This window comes from Triturus cristatus, chromosome 12 (genome assembly GCF_964204655.1).
Source record: "Triturus cristatus chromosome 12, aTriCri1.1, whole genome shotgun sequence".
Lineage (NCBI taxonomy): Eukaryota > Metazoa > Chordata > Amphibia > Caudata > Salamandridae > Triturus > Triturus cristatus.
Genome location: NC_140595.1, coordinates 207,989,486 through 208,008,004, shown reverse-complemented (window position 1 = coordinate 208,008,004; position 18,519 = coordinate 207,989,486). Strand labels below are relative to the sequence as shown.

Below are 18,519 nucleotides of genomic sequence, written 5' to 3'. Positions count from 1 at the left end.
ACCCTCTTGACCAGCAGAAAGTTCTGCCGGGGAACGTTACTGAAATCGTAAAGCATCACCAGCGTCTTCACATAGAATTTACTCTGGTGGGAAAAAACCAGATCATTCCAGAAAATGTATAACAGGGTTGAGCTGGTTCCGCTTTTCACGTCATGCAAATACCCATATCCATACAATGTTTAATCAATCTATTCCTTCCCTATTTTTATGTCTAGCTTGACACCACAGCATTTGACATTCCTTGATTGATCACCAGAGCTTCAAGGCACAGTAACATGAAAAGGGACACATTGATCTTCCTCTCTACAGGCTTTTGATTGGTCTGCAGGTTTGCACCTCTACTAAAATAGTGCCTATTATTCCTTGTAGGATAGCCTATTCTCAGTACAGGAGCCCTTTGTTTGTTATGGTGACAAACCATTAATAAAGGCTATAGATTTGATTAGTTCATTGAAAAACGTTATGTCAGATTTCATACATCTGATCTGTTTATTATGAAGAGTATGACAAAGACAGCAAGCCTAACCTATTTATTGTGAAAATCCTATGTTAACGCCAGTAGACCTTTGTGGGATTGCTATCATACCGTGTTAAAGCATGCAGACGTGCTTTGTTAGTAGAAATCATTCCGATTTATTACCAAGGGTTTTAGTTTTTGTTATTCCCTCGTACAAACCATGGAATTTAGAAGATTTGCACTCTGATAATATTTACAACGCCTTTTTTGGTAGGGCTTGTCTATTGTTTTCTCGTCTGCAATTGTGTACATATTTTACATTTTATAACTGATGGTTGTCTTGGGCTCAAACTTATGCCAATAAAGTAGTGCCTTGTTGGTTTCTATGACAATACAGTGGTAAAGGCAAAAGGGATTTTTGATTACGTGGGAAACTGTTTATCAGTTGCCCTAGGTCTGTCTATTAATAAGAGTTTCAACAAAGCCAGTAGGCTTGGCTTATTTATTGTTAATAACATGCGTTGAAAGCAATAGGCCATCAAGTGGGGATTGTTATTAGATTGTGTTTTTGATGTAAAGACAGTAAACATATTTTGTAACAAAGACTCTCGTAAATAACCATACTAGGCAAGGTTTTGGAGTTTGTGACCCCATCTTACTAACTATAATTATCTATATATTATTACATTTGTGTGTAGTATTTAGCTGTTTTGTGGTTTAAAGTGCTTTTTAATGCCTAGCCTGGCCACTTTAGCTGCCTGCCAGGCTCTTGTAATGTTAAAATATGCATATGTATGGCTGTCACACCTCTGGCGACTCTCATAAGAACAGGCATTGAGTTCAAAAGCTTCAACTGGGCCACAGGCATGGCAAATGAGGCCTCGGTATATGCTGATGACCTCCTATATCTGCAAGACCCTGAATACTCCGGGGTCACAGGTAATGCAGGTTTTAAGTGATTTATGAACTTATGTAGGCTTTCAGATGAACTGGAACATATCCAGCCTGTATCCATGTAGGAGGTGTGCTGTTGATAGTGGCTGAGCTGCTTTTTATTATTCACTTATCAGAGTCACTGAAGGGATTAGATACTGAGGTATTAACATTTGTGTACCAAAAACTGGTTTGGGGAAGAAACATAACTCATTAGAGGACTAAAGACTACCACAAAAGCTGCTATGTAGCTATAGCCTCCTACTTCTCTGATCAAAATAGTGCAATCCAAAACTGCTCAAACGCCTTTTCACGTAAAAACAATTTCTGATCCTGCAAATATTGACCCTGTTGTCCCTCTCTCTCTCAATCTCAGTGTGACGAGCTAGCCCCTTGTAGCTCAAAAAATGTAGATATTAAAGCCACTTTCTCCTCTACACCAGACAAAACCTGACGGGCAGTTCTGTTGCTCCCCCACCCCCTTCACGGTAGTGTGTAACTTGCAACAGGGTCCAGATCCTCACTGGGCTAATTTCAACCCCTGGACCCCGACACTCAAATCTCTATCTTCCATTAAGTCGGGCTCATCTCTTGACCCCTGCTCTCCTTCAGTGTTTGGCACATTTGAATAATCATCAATGGACCTTCTCACACAGCTTGTTAATACCTCACTTTCAGAAGGTATCATCCCATGGGCATGGAAACATGCAATGGTCAAAAACCTAATCTGGACACCTCCATCTGGGCTAACTACAGATGAATCTCCCTCTTGCCCGCACTGTTTAAAGCCCTAGACAAAACACATGAACAAACCACTCCTGATGTTCACAAAACACAATGGCCTGCTCAATCTCTCACAATCGGGCTTTAGAGCCGTCCAGAGTACGCCTTACTGGCCGTAACAGAATACCTAAGGCAACAACTTGACAACTGTGGCACCGCCGCACAGATCCTGCTAGATCTCAGTGCAGCGTTCAGCATGGTTAACCACATCATTCTTTTCCAAAGGTTAGTGGCTGTAGGGGTGCAAGATACAGCTCTATCCTGACTGAGCTCATTCCTCCGGGACCGTTTCTTCCACATTCACACCCACCAGCATCTCTCTAAGCCACACCTTCTACGATCTGGGGTCCCTCAGGACTCTATTCTTTACTCATCCCTCTTCAACATGTGCGTGCGGCTACTTGCAGACATTGTAGAAACGTGCGGCCCCACCTTCCTGTCTTATGCCGATTATACTAAGAACGTTGTTTCCCTGTCATCCCGAGGAGATAAACCATAGCACAGAGGCACTGAATAGCTGCCTCAAACAAGTCTGCTCCTGGATGAACACTTACTCTTTGAAGTGAAATGGAGAAAAGACTGCGGTCCTGTTGCTGGGCAACCTTCGCCACCTATGGGGATCCATATTTGTGGCCAAATGTGATGGGTTCTTCACCAATCCCGGCTCCTCTGGTCAAGAATGTAGGAGTCTGGTTGGCTGAAAATCTTATCAATGAGTCATCAGATCACTAAAGTGGCTGCTACCTGTTCCGGTATCTTGAGATGGCTTAACAGAATCCTACGATGTTTCCCGTCCTTGGTCCAGCGAGCAGTCATCCAGGCGTCTCAAAGTACCTAGTAAGGTGACTCGAGGTAGCGTAGAACGCAGCAGCAAGACTCCTGCTATGCACCCCTCCTCTAAGTTCCATCCCACTGCTAGCCATTGGACTGTTTGTAGGAAAGTGGCTCTGTATATTCTGTTCCCAAATAGGTACAGTGTGTACAGAGTCCACAATCCCCAGAGGTTTGGCAGAGGCTAAAGTTAGATATAACCTTACTCTCTAAAGTGGTAGCTTGGTCGAGCAGTAAGGCAGTATCAGAGGATAGTGTAAAGCATTTGTTGTACACACTCAGTCAGCAAATGGTCTCACACACTCAAGAACTGAACTCTAGGCCAATGGTTTGTATATAAAAATATATGGTTTTATTTTAGAACCAACAATAGGTATAAAAATGTACTTTCTCAGAATGAGGTGCTTCAGTTAAATACTTTTCAATAGGCAATAGTCTTTTGAATGCAATAGTTACAGTTTGTTGCAATTGGCAACACAATTCAAACACAATTATACATTGAGCTCAATGGGAAATTCTAAGTAAATGCAATTGATTACTTTTAGGATTACTTTTCTAACTCCAGGACTAGGGACAGTTCCTCGGAACAGGTGAGTAAATACGTTTGAGTTACTGTTGTGATGTTTAAGCAATATTTTGGTATTTTAAAAGTTGACACTTGGAAACTTTTTCTAATAAAATCACCAATGTTATCCTACGGGAGGAAAACCACTTAGCAGGTAAATGGGGTTATTGTTACTTTTTCTAGCTCAGTGTTGGATCCTGGATCCAGCACTATTGTACCACCTGTAAGCAGTTGAGAGAATGCGTTTAGGTTATACAGGCGATTTTTAACGAATATTTGTACGTTTGCAAAATCGACACTTAGAAACGTTTTCAGCAAAAACCAGGCAATGTTATCCTATGGAAGGAAATTCAAGTTGCAGGTAAAGTATGTTCTTGTTACTTTTGTAATCCAGTGCTGGGCTCCTAGGCTCAGTACTGGGACATCTATCTAAAACAGGCAAGTAATTACTTTTTCACAGTTGGTACGATTTTTTAAGAATATTTGTAGTTTTCAAAAATCGACACTTAGAAGAAATTTCACAGAAAAACAGTCAATGGTTTCCTATGGAAGAAAATTGAGTTAGCGGGAAGTATGGTTGTAATTACTTTTCAGGGTCAGTGCTGGGCACCCAGATCCAGCATTGGGATCTCTCCTAATAGCAGGGGAGTATTTTCGATTTCGTTACTCGGTTGATTTTATGTGAATATTTTAAAGTTTAGAACTCCACACTTGGAAGAATTTTCAAGTGAAACCAGTCAATGTTACCCTATGGAAGAAAAGTGAGTTATCGGCTTTTGGGTAAGTACTCGACTGGCAGAGTTAAGGTTCTGGACATAGACTCAGGGGTCTCCCAGGGTCAGGTAAGTACAGTTGTTACACCCTCAGCGGCACAGGAGCAGCTGGGTGCAGAGTGAGGTAGGCCCAATGTTATCCCATGGGAGGCAGGGGGCCCGTGGTTGGTGGCTGCTGGCTAGCAGGCCACGCGGCTGTGGGAGTGGGGCTCCTGGTCACTTGCTCAGGGCAAAAATGGGACGTAGGTTAGAGTAGAAGTTGCACTGTCAGGGCCACTCGGGCGGCTGGGTGGAGGGTGCTTTTGAGCCGTCGGGCGCTCAATGGATTGCAATGGAGAAGCTCAAGAACGATCAAAGGCTGCAAGCTCGGGGACGAAGATTCTTCAGGTGCAACCACCACTTCGAGAGGTAAGTTGGGTAGTTGGAGGATAGGTAGGCACCCTGGAGTTGGGCACAGGGGGCCGCAGGGCGCGGGGTGCAGGGGTGCAGGGGTGCCTTTTGGTATTGGAAAATCTTACCCTCTGTTGATCGCGGTTGGGGGGGGTCCCTGGTTCTGAGGCTGCAGGTGTCATCAGGAGCGTCAAGGTGGCTCCTTGGGTGCTGGATTTGGGGTCACAGTCGCCGGGGGGACGTCCTCGTGGTCTTTGTCTACTCGAGCACTGGCCAGGCTTGACAGGTGCAGAGTGTGCAGGTTTCGCGGTTCCTGGCTAATGCCAATGGTCAGTTACTTGCTTTGAGCAGTACCACTACAAGTGGGAGTCCCAGATGCTTAGAGTCACAAGGGAGCCAGGTCCTCCGGGGTTTGTGAGGTTGCTGGCCACGGTAGATGCCAGGATTTAGCAGGAGCAGGTTCGAGGGTCGACAGGCCGGTAGGGCTGGGGCCAAAGCAGTTGGTGTCTTCCTCTAGTTAGCAGCTGCACGGCAGGTCTTCTTGCTTCTTGATCTTCTTTGCTGTTTCCGAATCTGGATCTAAGGAAGGAAGGTTCAGGGTGCCCCTAAATACTAAATTTAGGGGCGTTACAGGTAGGTAAAGGGCAGGGACCACTGGGTCCCTGCCCTGGGGTGGGTACACCCCATATCCTGCCACTCTCCTGTGGGAGGGGGGCAGTGGCCTAGTCCTGATTGGGCAGGGCTCCCCATCTTCAAGATGGCGAGAGCCCGGGGATGTGCTTCACCTCGCCTCCCCCACCTGAGGGTTGTGGTTGGCAGAGGCTGGCACACCCCCTGTCCTTCCTTGGGGTTTCCGGCCAGTCTTCCCGCCAGAGTGGGAGTTTAGAACCGGTAGGGGCCAGTTGCTGAGTACAGCAAGTGGCCTGGAGAAGATCACAAAGGCGGCATGCCTTTGAAGCTTCCCCTGCCCATCCTGGGGGAGGAGACCTAGCACCTTGCCCCAGGATGTGCATTGTTGCAGGCCCAGGAGAGTGGATGGCTCTCTACCCAGGGGTCCAGCAACATGTCTGCTGTGTTGCAGCCTAGGCAGCCCCTCTGACAAGACGTGGATTGTAGGTTAGGTTCAGGGGGCATCTCTAAGATGCCCTCTGTCGTGCATTGTACATTAAATCCTGTACTGGCATCAGTGCGGGTTTAATGTGCTGAGAAGTTTGATACCAATCTTCTCAGTCTTCAGTGGAGCCATCGTGGTGCTGTGGAGTTCGTGTTGACGATCTCCCAGTACCATAAACTCTTAAATGGCAGCACTGCACTTACAGTGCCCAGGAATGGACCTGGGTACTGTAGGGGCACAGGGCTCATGCTCCTGTACCCACACCACTGGCATAGGGCACCCAGCTAGAGGGGTGGCTGATGTATTCCAGGGCAGTGTGTGTTGTAGGCATGGCACACAGAGATGTGTGCCATGTCGACTCTCTGTTTTGTTCTATACCCAGACACTCAGCCTGCAAGGGCAGTGTGTTTGTGTCAGGGTACAGGGCGTCTAAGGGTGGCACAATAAGTGCTGCAGCCCTTAGGAGCCTTCCCTGGTCACAAGGCCCTGGGTACCTAGTGTACCATTTACCAGGGGCTGACATGTGGCCAGGGTTTGCCAATTTGGGTTTTAGGTTTCAGCACAGTTTTTAGGGAAGGAACATAGGCCCTGGGCACCTGATTGGTAGGAGCCCAGGGCACACTCAGTCAAAGTACATTCAGCAATTCAGCAAAAAGTGGGGGCATACCATGCAAGAAAGATGGCACTTTCTCACACAGTTGGAATGTCAATTATATTTTGCTTCCTGATGCTTGCAGCATGGGGGAATGGGTCACCCACTTCTGACATTATCTCTATGCCCATTGAGTGATAACATTTCACCTGCTCACGTGTGCATCTTCTTAAAAAAGAGTGTGCTTCAGTGCTAAGGGCTGAAGAGCCATTTCGTTTTCCATTTTAAGAGGACCAAATGTCGACGCATTGCATCTAAATGTGGTTGCTGTACACAGCTCCTTTTCAGGATGACTGCCTGCTTCTTTTTTTTTTTAATTGTTTACTTATATTTTATTGCAGACATATTCCCATCATGTTTAGGTGATGGCGTTTTTCATTTTTCTACTTTGAGTGTCCTAATTTATTTAGTAAGCTTGATCAGTTGGTGGGTGTTTCATGTTGTAATAGTGAGGGGGTGATTTTAAGAACAAGTCCTTGGGTAGATGAATGTTTCACAAGTACAATAATTGGGGATAGAGCACATGTATGTTGAGTTATTGAGCACTTAAACGCACCAGTGATTAAAAAGGCACTTTCAGTTATAAGCCAGACCTGTTTGCATTCATAGTACTTATTTGACTTTGCTGATTTTGATAGTACTGGCTTTATCAACAATTCTGTGCATCTTCAAATGATTCACTGTTGAAACAAATGTAAGCTCTTTACTAATGAATGACCCCTTGATTAAATAATTACTTTGATTCAAAGATGCTGCAAACATATCTTGCAGTAATAACCCTTCTGTTGACTTCTATACAGGGTCTCGGATAACTTCCCATTCTATACGACCTACATCGGTTGGTGTAAACAAGCGCTCCAGTCCAGAATTGACTTCATATATTCAGAAGAGTGCTACTAAAGGGGTAGAGTTCTCCAGAGCACACAGACGCACGGCTTCAATGGATCAAAATGATGTAATGGAAGATGAGGATGGGGAGCAAAGCACAGATGAGGAGGGCGCCCTTAGTGAAGGTAAGTGTGCCTTGCTTTTAGGAAGACATAAAATATAGTGGACTTCATGTAAATTTACCCAACTAGATTGAGGTTTTTAGGATCAGAAGAAATCATTGATGTATCATACGAAATAATGACGATATAGAAACATTGCCAACTTCAGTCAAAGAACTGTCCTCAGAAGCTGATAAAATATAAAGCATATAACAAACTGATCTAATGGATTCTGCTGATTCTTTTTTATTAGAAATCAGCCAAGGGACTTATTTCACAATGTGATTGTGCTTCAGATTGGTGCTTGTATTCCAGGGTATTGCCCTAGTATTGTAGAGCTTCTTTCTGATGTGTTGCTACCTAAAAGAGTACATTTCACTGGGAGCATCGCTGTGCAGCCCATTAGCACGCGGATATCCGTGCCAGCAGCCATGCCACTTACAAAACAATTTTCACAACTTCAAACAATCCACCTTACCCTGGATGGTTTGTCATAGTCGCTTAGGCTGCTCCTGCCACTCTTTGAGAACTGGTACAGTGCTGCCCTGCCTATGGCCCTCCCCTACTGCTGCGTATACCGGTGGTAAGCGGCATTGCCGGGTTTAGCGCTGGTGGCACTTAGTGCAACAATGTTTGTTGGTGCCCCCCAATGACCTCCTTTGCTACGTATTCCCTCCCTACCACCCTTTAACAGTGCCGCTCAAGTCTCCATAACCACTCTCTCACGTGCATTTCGTTTGTCTTATAGCACCACTAATGCCAGTATATCTTATCAGAGCACTTTACATCCCACACACATTACATAGAGACAATTAATCATATGTGTGCGAATCAGAGGGTAGGAATTAATACATGAGAGGACTACAAGGTGTAGGAGTCACATGTCATCCATACTGGTAGGTAGGATAGTTTAATAGTGCTTCGTCTGGAGAAGCACAAACTCAGAATTTAACCCCTTCGCTGCGGCGCGAATTCCGCCACAGCGCTGGGGGGGTTTGGGGGCAGCACGGTGGCGCGGTGCTCATGACGGAACCGCGCCGGCATGAGTCACGGGCGAGCTGTGCTCATGACGGCGTGGTTCCGTCACGACTCCGCCCACTCTCTAATTCGCCCGCACAGGCGGGGAATTCGAGCCGCGTGGGAGGAGCGGCCGCTCCATGACGGAACCACGCCGTCATGAGCACACGCCGCCCGTGGCTCATGACGGCGTGGTTCCGTCAAGGGCACACAAGGGGTTAAAACATAACACCATGGTTGGGGGTTGTCTTTACTAATAAAAATTGATTTCTACTCAAATTAGCCATTTTTGTGACATTCTGATAATGCAAGACTGGGTAAGAAAACATAACGTTCTAACCTATACTTTGCGGTATGCATGCAGCTCTTTGATGTCAGTTAATAGCTCACTGTTCTATATTAGGATTTTAACGTATAAACTGCAACTAACAAAATAATCTCTGTGACAAAAGTAGCAAACCACTGAACTTTCAGTTTTTGCCCTCAGGGTGAAAAAAAATATTCCCGCTGCACTACCTTCAAAGAGACCAGTTATAGTTCTTTCACAGTCTCACCATTTCAGAACTGAAGAATTTTCAAGTTATGTACAACGAAGCCAAAGTTGTTGCTTGTTTAGCTTATGCAGCTAACAACAATTGACATAGCTGGCTTGTTGTATGTGTGATGTTACTTGTTGTGTTATTTATCTGGATACAATGACAGAGGCAGCAAATCTTACGCCGGCCACGCCCCTTTGAGAGACCCCTCAGTTTTTTCATCCCACTTAAAGCCTGGGTACTTCTGTCATGTCACCTGGTCTTTGTAGAGCGCTGTATGGGACTTCAACCCGCTGCCTTGTTTGGGAGCGCTGAGAGGGCAGAGGGTGCATGAGTGGTTTACGGGAGTGTGGGGGAAGCGTCGGGTGTTGTGCGCGAGTGGTGATGTGATCAAGTTACTGCAGCCTCCAAGCCTGCTCGGGTAGGATTTCTACTACAGCTGAAGGCCCTGTGTGACGTAGAAGCGGTGAGACGTCTGCGGGTGCAGTTGTCTTTTGGGACATGGTTGGGTGGGATACACATGGTCAGAGCTGAGCTCTGCTTGCTGTCATCTACAACACATCCATGCTGTAGTACTCTTCTCCACACTCGTCAGACCGCCTACCTGGGAGGAAGCTGGGCGCTGGTCGGTTCTACTAGACGACCAGAAATGCTTGCTTGTAATTGGACAGTAACTGTCCCCTGAAGAAAGGCACTCACCAAAATGCACTCAGGGAAATGTTTGTAAGCACTATGATGTCATGGGTTTTATCACAGCAAAGAATGGATGCATATAGACTGCCTCAAGGTGATTTTAAAGCTGCTCAACAGAAGACACTTACGTACAACAGCAGCGTGCACAGAGCGGACATCACCACTAACATACTGCATCAATTTTAGAGTTAGCCTTGTACCTGAGAAATGCCACAGCCCTGACCCCCCTCATCTTAGAGGCACAGGCAGGCCTTCTCTCAGCCCTCCCCTCTTCTCTGAGGCACGGACAGGCCTTCCCTCATATCAAAGACACATACAAGCCTACCTCCTCAACCCTTCCCGCATCATAGTGCCTTTTGTCTCTCTTTCTCTTCCTTCTTCCTCATCCCCTTCTGGCATGGGGCAAGCGTTTTAGCCATTTTTGCAAGTTAGTAGTTTCAATCAATCAATCATAGACATTTATAGAGCGCACTACCTACCCGTAGGGTCTCGAGGCGCTTGGGGGGGGGGGGGGGGGGGGGGGGTAGGGGGTGCCGCTACTGCTCGAACAGCCAGGTCTTGAGCTTCTTCCTGAAGGAGAGGTGGTCTTGGGTCAGGCGCAGGTCGGCCGGGAGGGAGTTCCAGGTCTTGGCGGCCAGGTAGGAGAAGGACCTTCCTCCTGTAGTGGCTCTGCGGATGCGTGGGACGGCGGCGAGGGCGTGGCTGGCGGATCGGAGGTGGCGTTTGGGGGCGTAGAAGTTGATTCGGTTGTTGAGGTAGCTCGGGCCTTGGTCGTGGAGAGCTTTGTGTGCGTGGGTAAGGAGGCGGAAGGTGATTCTCTTGTTGACCGGGAGCCAGTGCAGGTCTCTTAGGTGTCCGGAGATGTGGCTGTGTCGTGGGATGTCGAGGATGAGTCTGGCTGAGGCGTTCTGGATGCGCTGGAGTCTCTTCTGGATCTTGGCGGTGGTTCCGGCGTAGAGTGCGTTGCCGTAGTCCAGTCGGCTGGTGACGAGGGCCTGGGTGACGGTCTTCCTGGTCTCTGTGGGGATCCACCAGAAGATCTTCCGAAGCATGCGCAGGATGTTGAAGCACGACGAGGAGACGGCGTTGACTTGCCTGGTCATGGAGAGGGAGGAGTCCAAGATGAAACCCAGGTTGCGTGCGTGGTCCGTCGGTTTGGGTGCGGTGCCCAGGGCGGGGGGCCACCAGGAGTCGTCCCAGGCGGAGGGCGAGGAGCCCAGGATGAGGACCTCCTTCTTATCTGTGTTCAGCTTCAGGCGGCTCGTCGTCATCCACTCGGCTACCTCTCTCATCCCTTCGTGCAGGTTGGCTCTGGCGGCGGCGGGGTCGTTGGTCAGGGAGAGGATCAGCTGGGTGTCGTCGGCGTAGGAGATTATGTTGAGGTTGTGTTGGCGTGCGATGGCCGCGAGGGGGCTCATGTAGACGTTGAAGAGAGTCGGGCTCAGTGAGGATCCTTGAGGGACGCCGCAGATGACTTTGGTGGCCTCTGATTTGTACGGTGGTAGGCGGACTCTTTGTGTTCTTCCGTCAAGAAAGGAGACGATCCATTCCAGCGCCTTCTCCTGGATTCCGACGTTGCTGAGGCGCTGCACTAGGGTGCGGTGGCAGACCGTGTCGAAAGCCGCGGAGAGGTCTAGGAGGATGAGGGCCGCTGTTTCCCCGTTGTCCATCAGGGTTCGGATGTCGTCAGTGGCGGCGATGAGGGTGGTCTCGGTGCTGTGGTTGGCACGGAATCCGGACTGCGATGGGTCGAGGGATCCATTCGTCTCGAGGAAGGTGGCCAGCTGTTTGTTGACGGTCTTCTCGATGACTTTGGCTGGAAACGGGAGTAGAGAGATGGGTCGGTAATTCTTGAGTTCGGTGGGGTCTGCTGTAGGTTTCTTCAGTAGAGCGCTGAGTTCGGCGTGCTTCCAGCTCTCGGGGAAGGTGGCGGTGTCGAATGAGGTGTTGATGATGTCCCGCAGGTGGGGTGCGATGACCGCGTCGGCTTTGTTGAAGACGTGGTGAGGGCAGGGGTCGGTCGGAGATCCGGAGTGGATGGAGTTCATCGTGTGGACGGTTTCTTCGGTGTTGACCGGGGTCCAGGCGCGGAGGGTGGTGGTGGGTGGCGATGCTGCGGTCGTGGCGTGCGTCGGTTGAGTGCTGAAGCTGTAGTGTATGTCCGCGATCTTGTTGTGGAAGTAGGAGGCGAGGGAGTTGCAGAGGTCTTGCGAAGGGGTGGTGTCGTTGTTTCCGGCGTTGGGGTTGGAGAGCTCTTTCACGATGTTGAAGAGTTCCTTGCAGTTGTGTGCGTTGTTGTCCAGTCGGTTATTGAAAGCCGTTTTCTTGGCGATGCGGATCAGTTGGTGGTGTTTCCGGGTGGCGAGCTTGAGGGTGGTCCTGTTGTCCGGCGCGGGTTCCCTTCTCCAGGCTTTCTCGAGGGCTCGGCAGTTCTTCTTGGAGCTCTTGAGTTCGTCGGTGAACCATGGGGCTCTCTTGCTGCCGGGTCTGCTGGGCGGGGTCCTCAGTGGGGCGAGTTCGTCCGCGCAGTTGCTGATCCACTTCGTGAGGTTGTCGGCGGCCTGGCTGGGGTTCGCTGAGCTGGCCGGGGGGTGCTCAGTTTGGAGGCCGTTCTTGGCATTATTAAATCGAAAACCCCACATCCTATAATGCACATGCTGTTAGCTTAAAAATCCATTGCTGTCTGTGTCACACATCTGATTTGTCGGCTGTAATTCTTCATCTGTGTCTGTGGAGGCGGCTGTCCTTTTAGTCCCTTTTCTATGCCTATGACAGCTGTCAAATAGTCCTACTTTTATGTCAACAGTTACGGCAAACTGTAGTCCTACTTCTATGTACTTCTGTTCACCCTAACTAGACAAGACTCAGATTTCTCTCTAGCAAACCCATTAATCATCATAGTTATCTCGACATTTTTATTGTTCCCTGGAAAGTGCTGGAGGCAAAGAAGCTGCAGCAGGTTCTTTCACAAAACAATATATTGTGGAAACACAACATGGCACTGGTCACACCACCCTAGAGCCACCCCTGGTGAGCAGCCTCAAAGGCCCAGTAGCAACCGGGACGGTGTTGAGCCTGAGGCTCCTCCCAATCTTGACCCGTCATCTTGGGTGAGTGAAGAGAGCTCTTTTAATCCAACATTGGAGTAGGTACTGCAACAGCCATGACCCTACATCAGTGATGGGAGGAGATGTGATGCAGTGGAATGGGTCAATAGCTGGTAACCGGACAGTTAACCAGACCCATGTTGCACAACCGTAAGGCCCACATGCTTCCAAATTAAACAAAATCGGTACTATTAATCTGAATAAAACAATAGTGTCCAGAGCTTCAGTTATTCCTTTATTGAAGCATTTATTCAAAATAGCATATTAACGTTCCATAAAACGTGTGTTAAATCTACACAGCATGGGTTTAAGGGTTATTATTAGGCCCGAGGAATTCTTTTCGCTTTGTGATATTGAATGAGAGTGGTGGCGTGCGAACGTTGGTCAATGTCTTTCCTAGTTCACATCATGTTACTGGTTTTTGTAGCTAAATGTTAGTTTGTTTATCAATGCAATGGTTTCTTTTTAACACTGACGTTTTATACATTGTTGTAGTTTATGCGTTATTAATTTTTTGGCATTTTCAGATAAGAATAGTCCACGAAGAAAGAGCCCCACTCTCATTGTTGTCAATTCCAAGATAGTTGATGATCGTAACTGATTTGGCAGTCGATAATCTGTTTGATTATAGCACTTTATTGTTATTGCCATCACTGTTTGGTTTGTACTGTTAAAGCTATGATGATGTGGTTTTGTTGTGTTCTATGCTTTGTTGATACACCATGATTATTGTCTACTATAGTTAAATCACAGTTATGGTGTTTATTTTCATCGTGTTTAATTTCACTTCACAACAGGAGTATTTTGTTTATTTCTTGCACATTTTCTGTTCACTTCCCGGTCATGTTATGGTTCCACTATGTGGTTTATTTAAAAGCACGAAGCACAATTGATACTATGTGTTGAGCAAGCTGACGGAGACATCACGCCAGAGGGGCGAATTTGCCGTTTTGCAAGGTAACTAGAACGTTCGTAGATATTGTGCTACTGCCTAGATTATGCAATCTGGTAAGGTTGACATTCTTAGCCGCACAGAGTGCCCGGGTAATGCACCGGCCTTTTTTTGTAGCGCAAGGGATAGGTCACGGCCTCAGGGAGTCCCAATAAGACATAGCTGGGCAGATTTAAAACATCAGTTTGGTAGATCATCTTACTTTCGTTCAAGACCTCTTCCCCATATGCTTTAAGCTTGGGACAGTGGCATAATAGGTGGGCCGGCGTTCTTGTGTGGTCACACCTGCATCAGCAATTTCCATCCCTCAGTGGTCGCCACCTGGCTCGTCTAGCCAGGGTGTAGTACCAGTAGTGTACTATCTTACGCATGGTATTTGTTTGACAGCGATCAATTCAATTAGATTTTTCCGTCTACATTTCTTAGTTATGAGTCTTCACGATCTATAATTATTTATGCCTTCGTCTTCCTTCGAGCCCACAAGTGGCCTGATGCATATTTGTGACCTGAATGCTAATTCTTTCTTGTTCTCCTCTGAGGCTTTTGTTTTAAAACAAAAATGTGTCGGGGATGTTATTTATTCTCCCCAGCACTTTTCCTTTAAATGTTCACATTTCTGATGCATTTACATCATCCTAAGACAATATATACTTAAGTTACTTTTTGAGTAAAGTAATGCGAGAAGACTTAGTTAACTGACTTTATTGATAGTTATTTCACAGAGCAGTGAAATGGTATTTTGGTAGACATCTGCTACAGCAGTTAGTAAAACATAGAGAGAACAAGCATTGAAAATGCAATAGGTCTCGCCCTCGTTTGAGTTAAAACAATTTGGTTTGTAATTAGGTGGCTTTTTAGCTTTGCTTTTATTATTGTTTTTGAAACTTTCAAGTACATAACATGCATATGTATGCATATATGTATGCATGCATTTATATAGATATGCAGATGTGTATATATATGTATGTGTATATATACATACATATGTCCTGACATGCACTTGTGGCCTCAAATATGTAGGCAGTACAAAACTGCAGGTGCATGTCAGGATTCTGCAACACTTACGAGCAATTGTAAACAATGACCCAGCGTACCCGGTCGCTCGACATTTTAAAGCAGTACATGGCAATGATCTCAAATGCCTGAAATATTTTGTAATTGCCGCCGTCCCAAATCCCCCAAGAGGGGGAAACCGGGAAAGATTGCTACGGCAATTAGAATCAAGAATGATTGTTGAACTTGACACTAAACATCCCAATGGGCTCAACAACACTGAAGATCTCCATAATTTTTTATAAAACCTTCAACACCATGTTTTTGTATGACGATTTTTTATAATGATTTTTTATAATAACTCTTTATCCCATAAGAGTTTTTTATAAGGGGTTTTTATAATTGTTTTTTATATTGTATTCCCTTAGGGTGTTCAGGCATAACCACAACACAAATTTATCCTCAGCTGCTAAAACATATATCGTCCCCCCCCCCCTGTTTTTAAATCCCCCTTTTTTTCATGCACTAATAACTTTGTGAACTCACAAACCAATTGCACTATTTGCACTAATTTCCAGCACCTTATTAAATTTAGCGCTTTGCACTTTGGAGCATAACATAGATGGTATGGTAGCTTCCAATGGTTTACATAAATGCGTGATTTTGCACAACTTTGGCAGTTAACAATATATGTCTTTTTTATGCTTTTATCCTTGCACTAATATTTATGGATTTTATTCTCACATGAAAATGGTTGAGAAACAGCATTTATTTTGTTATAAATCAATATATTCTGTGTCATAATGGATCATTGATAAAAAAAATATATTTTATCAGGTGGTATAGGATTCATCCTATTCGAGATATATAAATGCAACAATGCATATACTACTGAAAATATGTATAGAGAAATATGCATAGCATATCAGGCATTTATGCAATCATTCAGAAAATATGTGCAATATAAGTATATATGGACAACTACATATGTTTTTACCATATTACTGTATTTGTATTTATAATCACAAAATGTGCAGACCATGAAAAAACAGATCAGCGCTAAATTAGGATGTTGTCTATGTTTATTATCACATGACTTAGTTTTAAAAAAACGCACTCACACTAAAAAAAGTCACATGGATATAAAAACTGTTGGCGGACTGCACTTCCGCATGTGAACAAGGATACTGTGTTATCCGAAACGCGTCAGAAAGCTGCTAATAAAGACCTGACTTTGCCACGAAGAAAATTGGTGTCCGTGACTCTCTCTTCGCTGTTTGCCAGATGGGAAGCGGGAAGAGTTGGGAAAGTGCTTCGGACATATATATATAAATGCATATGCATATATATATATGTGCATATGTGTGCGCGTAGAGAGGTAGAGTAGTAGAGAGTAGTAGAGAGTGAGGAGTCGAGAGTAGTAGAGAGTGAGTAGTAGAGAGTGAGTAGAGTGGTAGAGAGTGAATAGTAGAGAGTAGTAGAGAGTGAGTAGAGTGAGTAGTAGAAAGTAGTAGAGAGTGAGTAGAGTAGTAGAGAGTGAGTAGTAGAGAGTGAGTAGAGTAGTAGAGAGTGAATAGTAGAGAGTGAGTAGAGTAGTAGAGTGAGTAGTAGAAAGTAGTAGAGAGTGAGTAGAGTGAGTAGTAGAAAGTAGTAGAGAGTGAGTAGAGAGTGAGTAGAGAGTAGTAGAGAGCAAAGAGTAGTAGAGAGTAGTAGAGGTTGAGTAGTAGACTTGTAGGGCTGCCCACACCAAAAAGCCATAAATTAGGCCCTATGTACTTTGTAGACCCCCCCCGCCCCCTTCCACACTCATTGACCCTGCCTCGACCTCAGTAAAAATCACAGTGGGGGGGGGGGGGGGGGCGGTACTCTCCAAATGCAACTTAGGCTCTGCACAGAAAGCTAAAACACATTTATTAACATGTAGCCGGACACTCCAGCTTGTATAACCTCAGCTCTGAAAATATTCATCTCGATAATAGGAAATTATCAATCCAGCCCTCGAGGTGTGGGGTCATTCTTCACCAATCATGGACCAGAAGTTGTGGCAGGGGATGCGTCGAGACTCACGCATTGTGTGTGCACCTAGGCTAACCACCTTTCAAACAAGCAGTTCTCATTTCTGTTATTTCCGGATAGTGAAACGGAGGTACGGGTTTGTAAATTGATTGGCCCAGGATCACACAGTTTGAATGTGTTGAGAGCCTTTGGTGAAATCTCAGTTTTCTGTGATCTCTTTCCCAACCTTTAATTACGTGATTATGTTCTTCATATAAAAGACACTCGTTTGTAAATCGATTCACTTCGATAACTGAAGCAGAGCCAAGCAGGCTCCAGAATGTAAATTGTCTCGTTACTTGTAAGTGACAGCCGGCAGGGGGTGCGAAAGGTACATTTTGTAGCTGCGAAATGCAGTTACTCGTTTTCCGCAGGAAAGACAAGGGGCCCACGGCAGATGTTCTGTCAAACGTAGTCGGTAATTAAAATAAAGATAGTTTTCGAGCCTTGAGAGCTGCCAGCCCAATGAAGATGCATGGATTAGGTATGCATTTATGCAAAAGAGTTCTTTCGGAGGCTGTTTATATGCGAGCTTTTCTCTCATTGCGGCTTGGGTATAGCATCTGCTCTTAAGCACTAGAACAGATACGTGTGAGGCGCTTTACCACCGCTTACCTCCACCAGGATGCACTGGCGAGAGGCCCTGCTATTAATCTTTATTTGGTGCTGTTGTGGTCGAGACGGCTCAGATGCTGTCTGTGTAATCTGGACGAACATTAGGAATAAAAGACCCCAAGGGATGAAAGGTGTCTGAATGTCGGCAGCGCCAACTCAGCATTTCATTCTTCAAAGCAGAACGCATTGTCTGCTTTATGGTAACGTCAGGCAGTTCGAGATGTCTTGTATGTATCTGACGGTGCCTGCCTTATGGTGACGTCAGTCAGAAGCGAATGAGATTCAGATTGGTGGTGAATTCTTTATTTAGTGGTAAAGTAACGGAGCCCACAGCTGACACAGCCAACACCTCAAACAGCCAGGTAAAACTGACTCAACCTCTGCGCTGTCTACATCACTCAGGAAGCTCCACATTTCAAATCACAATAAAAATATATACAGTAGGCGGCTAAAAGACAATTCACAATGCCCGAGAATAAGCCCTCCAAACAATAACAATTCTAAAGATATGCTATGCCCCGAGCCGCTGCTCCCGAGTGCACGCATGCACATCCTCGAGAGCGACCCCATAACAAGCACGGTCTGCTTTAATTCTCGTCCATAGCAAAACGATTTCTTGTCTTTATGGGGCCATGTGTTTTGAAACACATGGCCCCATAAAGATAAGAAAGCTTTTACTTCAGCCGGAAAGCGGACGAGCCCTTCCAAGTGGGCCGGCTGAAAAGTGGAAAAGTCTACGTCATGCAGTGCTCTTTCCCAATGGCTGGCCACCGTTTAGCATAAATGGTGACGCCGGCCAATGGGAAAGAGGGGCGGGGCTTGAAGCCCTTTACAGAATTCCCTCTAAATCAATAAATCTCGCCAGCGAGACTGCGCATGTGTGCAGCCCACGCAGGCGAGACCTAAAAAGGACCCATGGGCGGGTCTAAAGGCTTAAAGACACAAAAATTAGGTGACAACATGAGAATTGTGACAGAGTATACTGTAATAAGCATTAGTAAAGCTAATAGGGGAGCATCAGCAAAAAAAAGTGTGATCATTCATATGCGTGCATGATTATGATA

General features: G+C 46.0%; 1 protein-coding gene across 7 annotated transcripts in view; it reads left to right on the top strand.

Annotated features, from left to right (window-relative positions):
* CENPT (centromere protein T) overlaps positions 1 to 18,519 on the top strand; it is a 1,095,738-nt gene that overhangs the window by 961,162 nt on the left and 116,057 nt on the right. For all 7 annotated transcript variants that reach the window (XM_085638668.1, XM_085638667.1, XM_085638665.1 and 4 more), the window contains one exon: positions 7,299 to 7,511. In XM_085638668.1, coding sequence (XP_085494794.1) covers positions 7,299 to 7,511 — 213 coding nt within the window. The remainder of the gene's footprint in view (positions 1 to 7,298; positions 7,512 to 18,519) is intronic.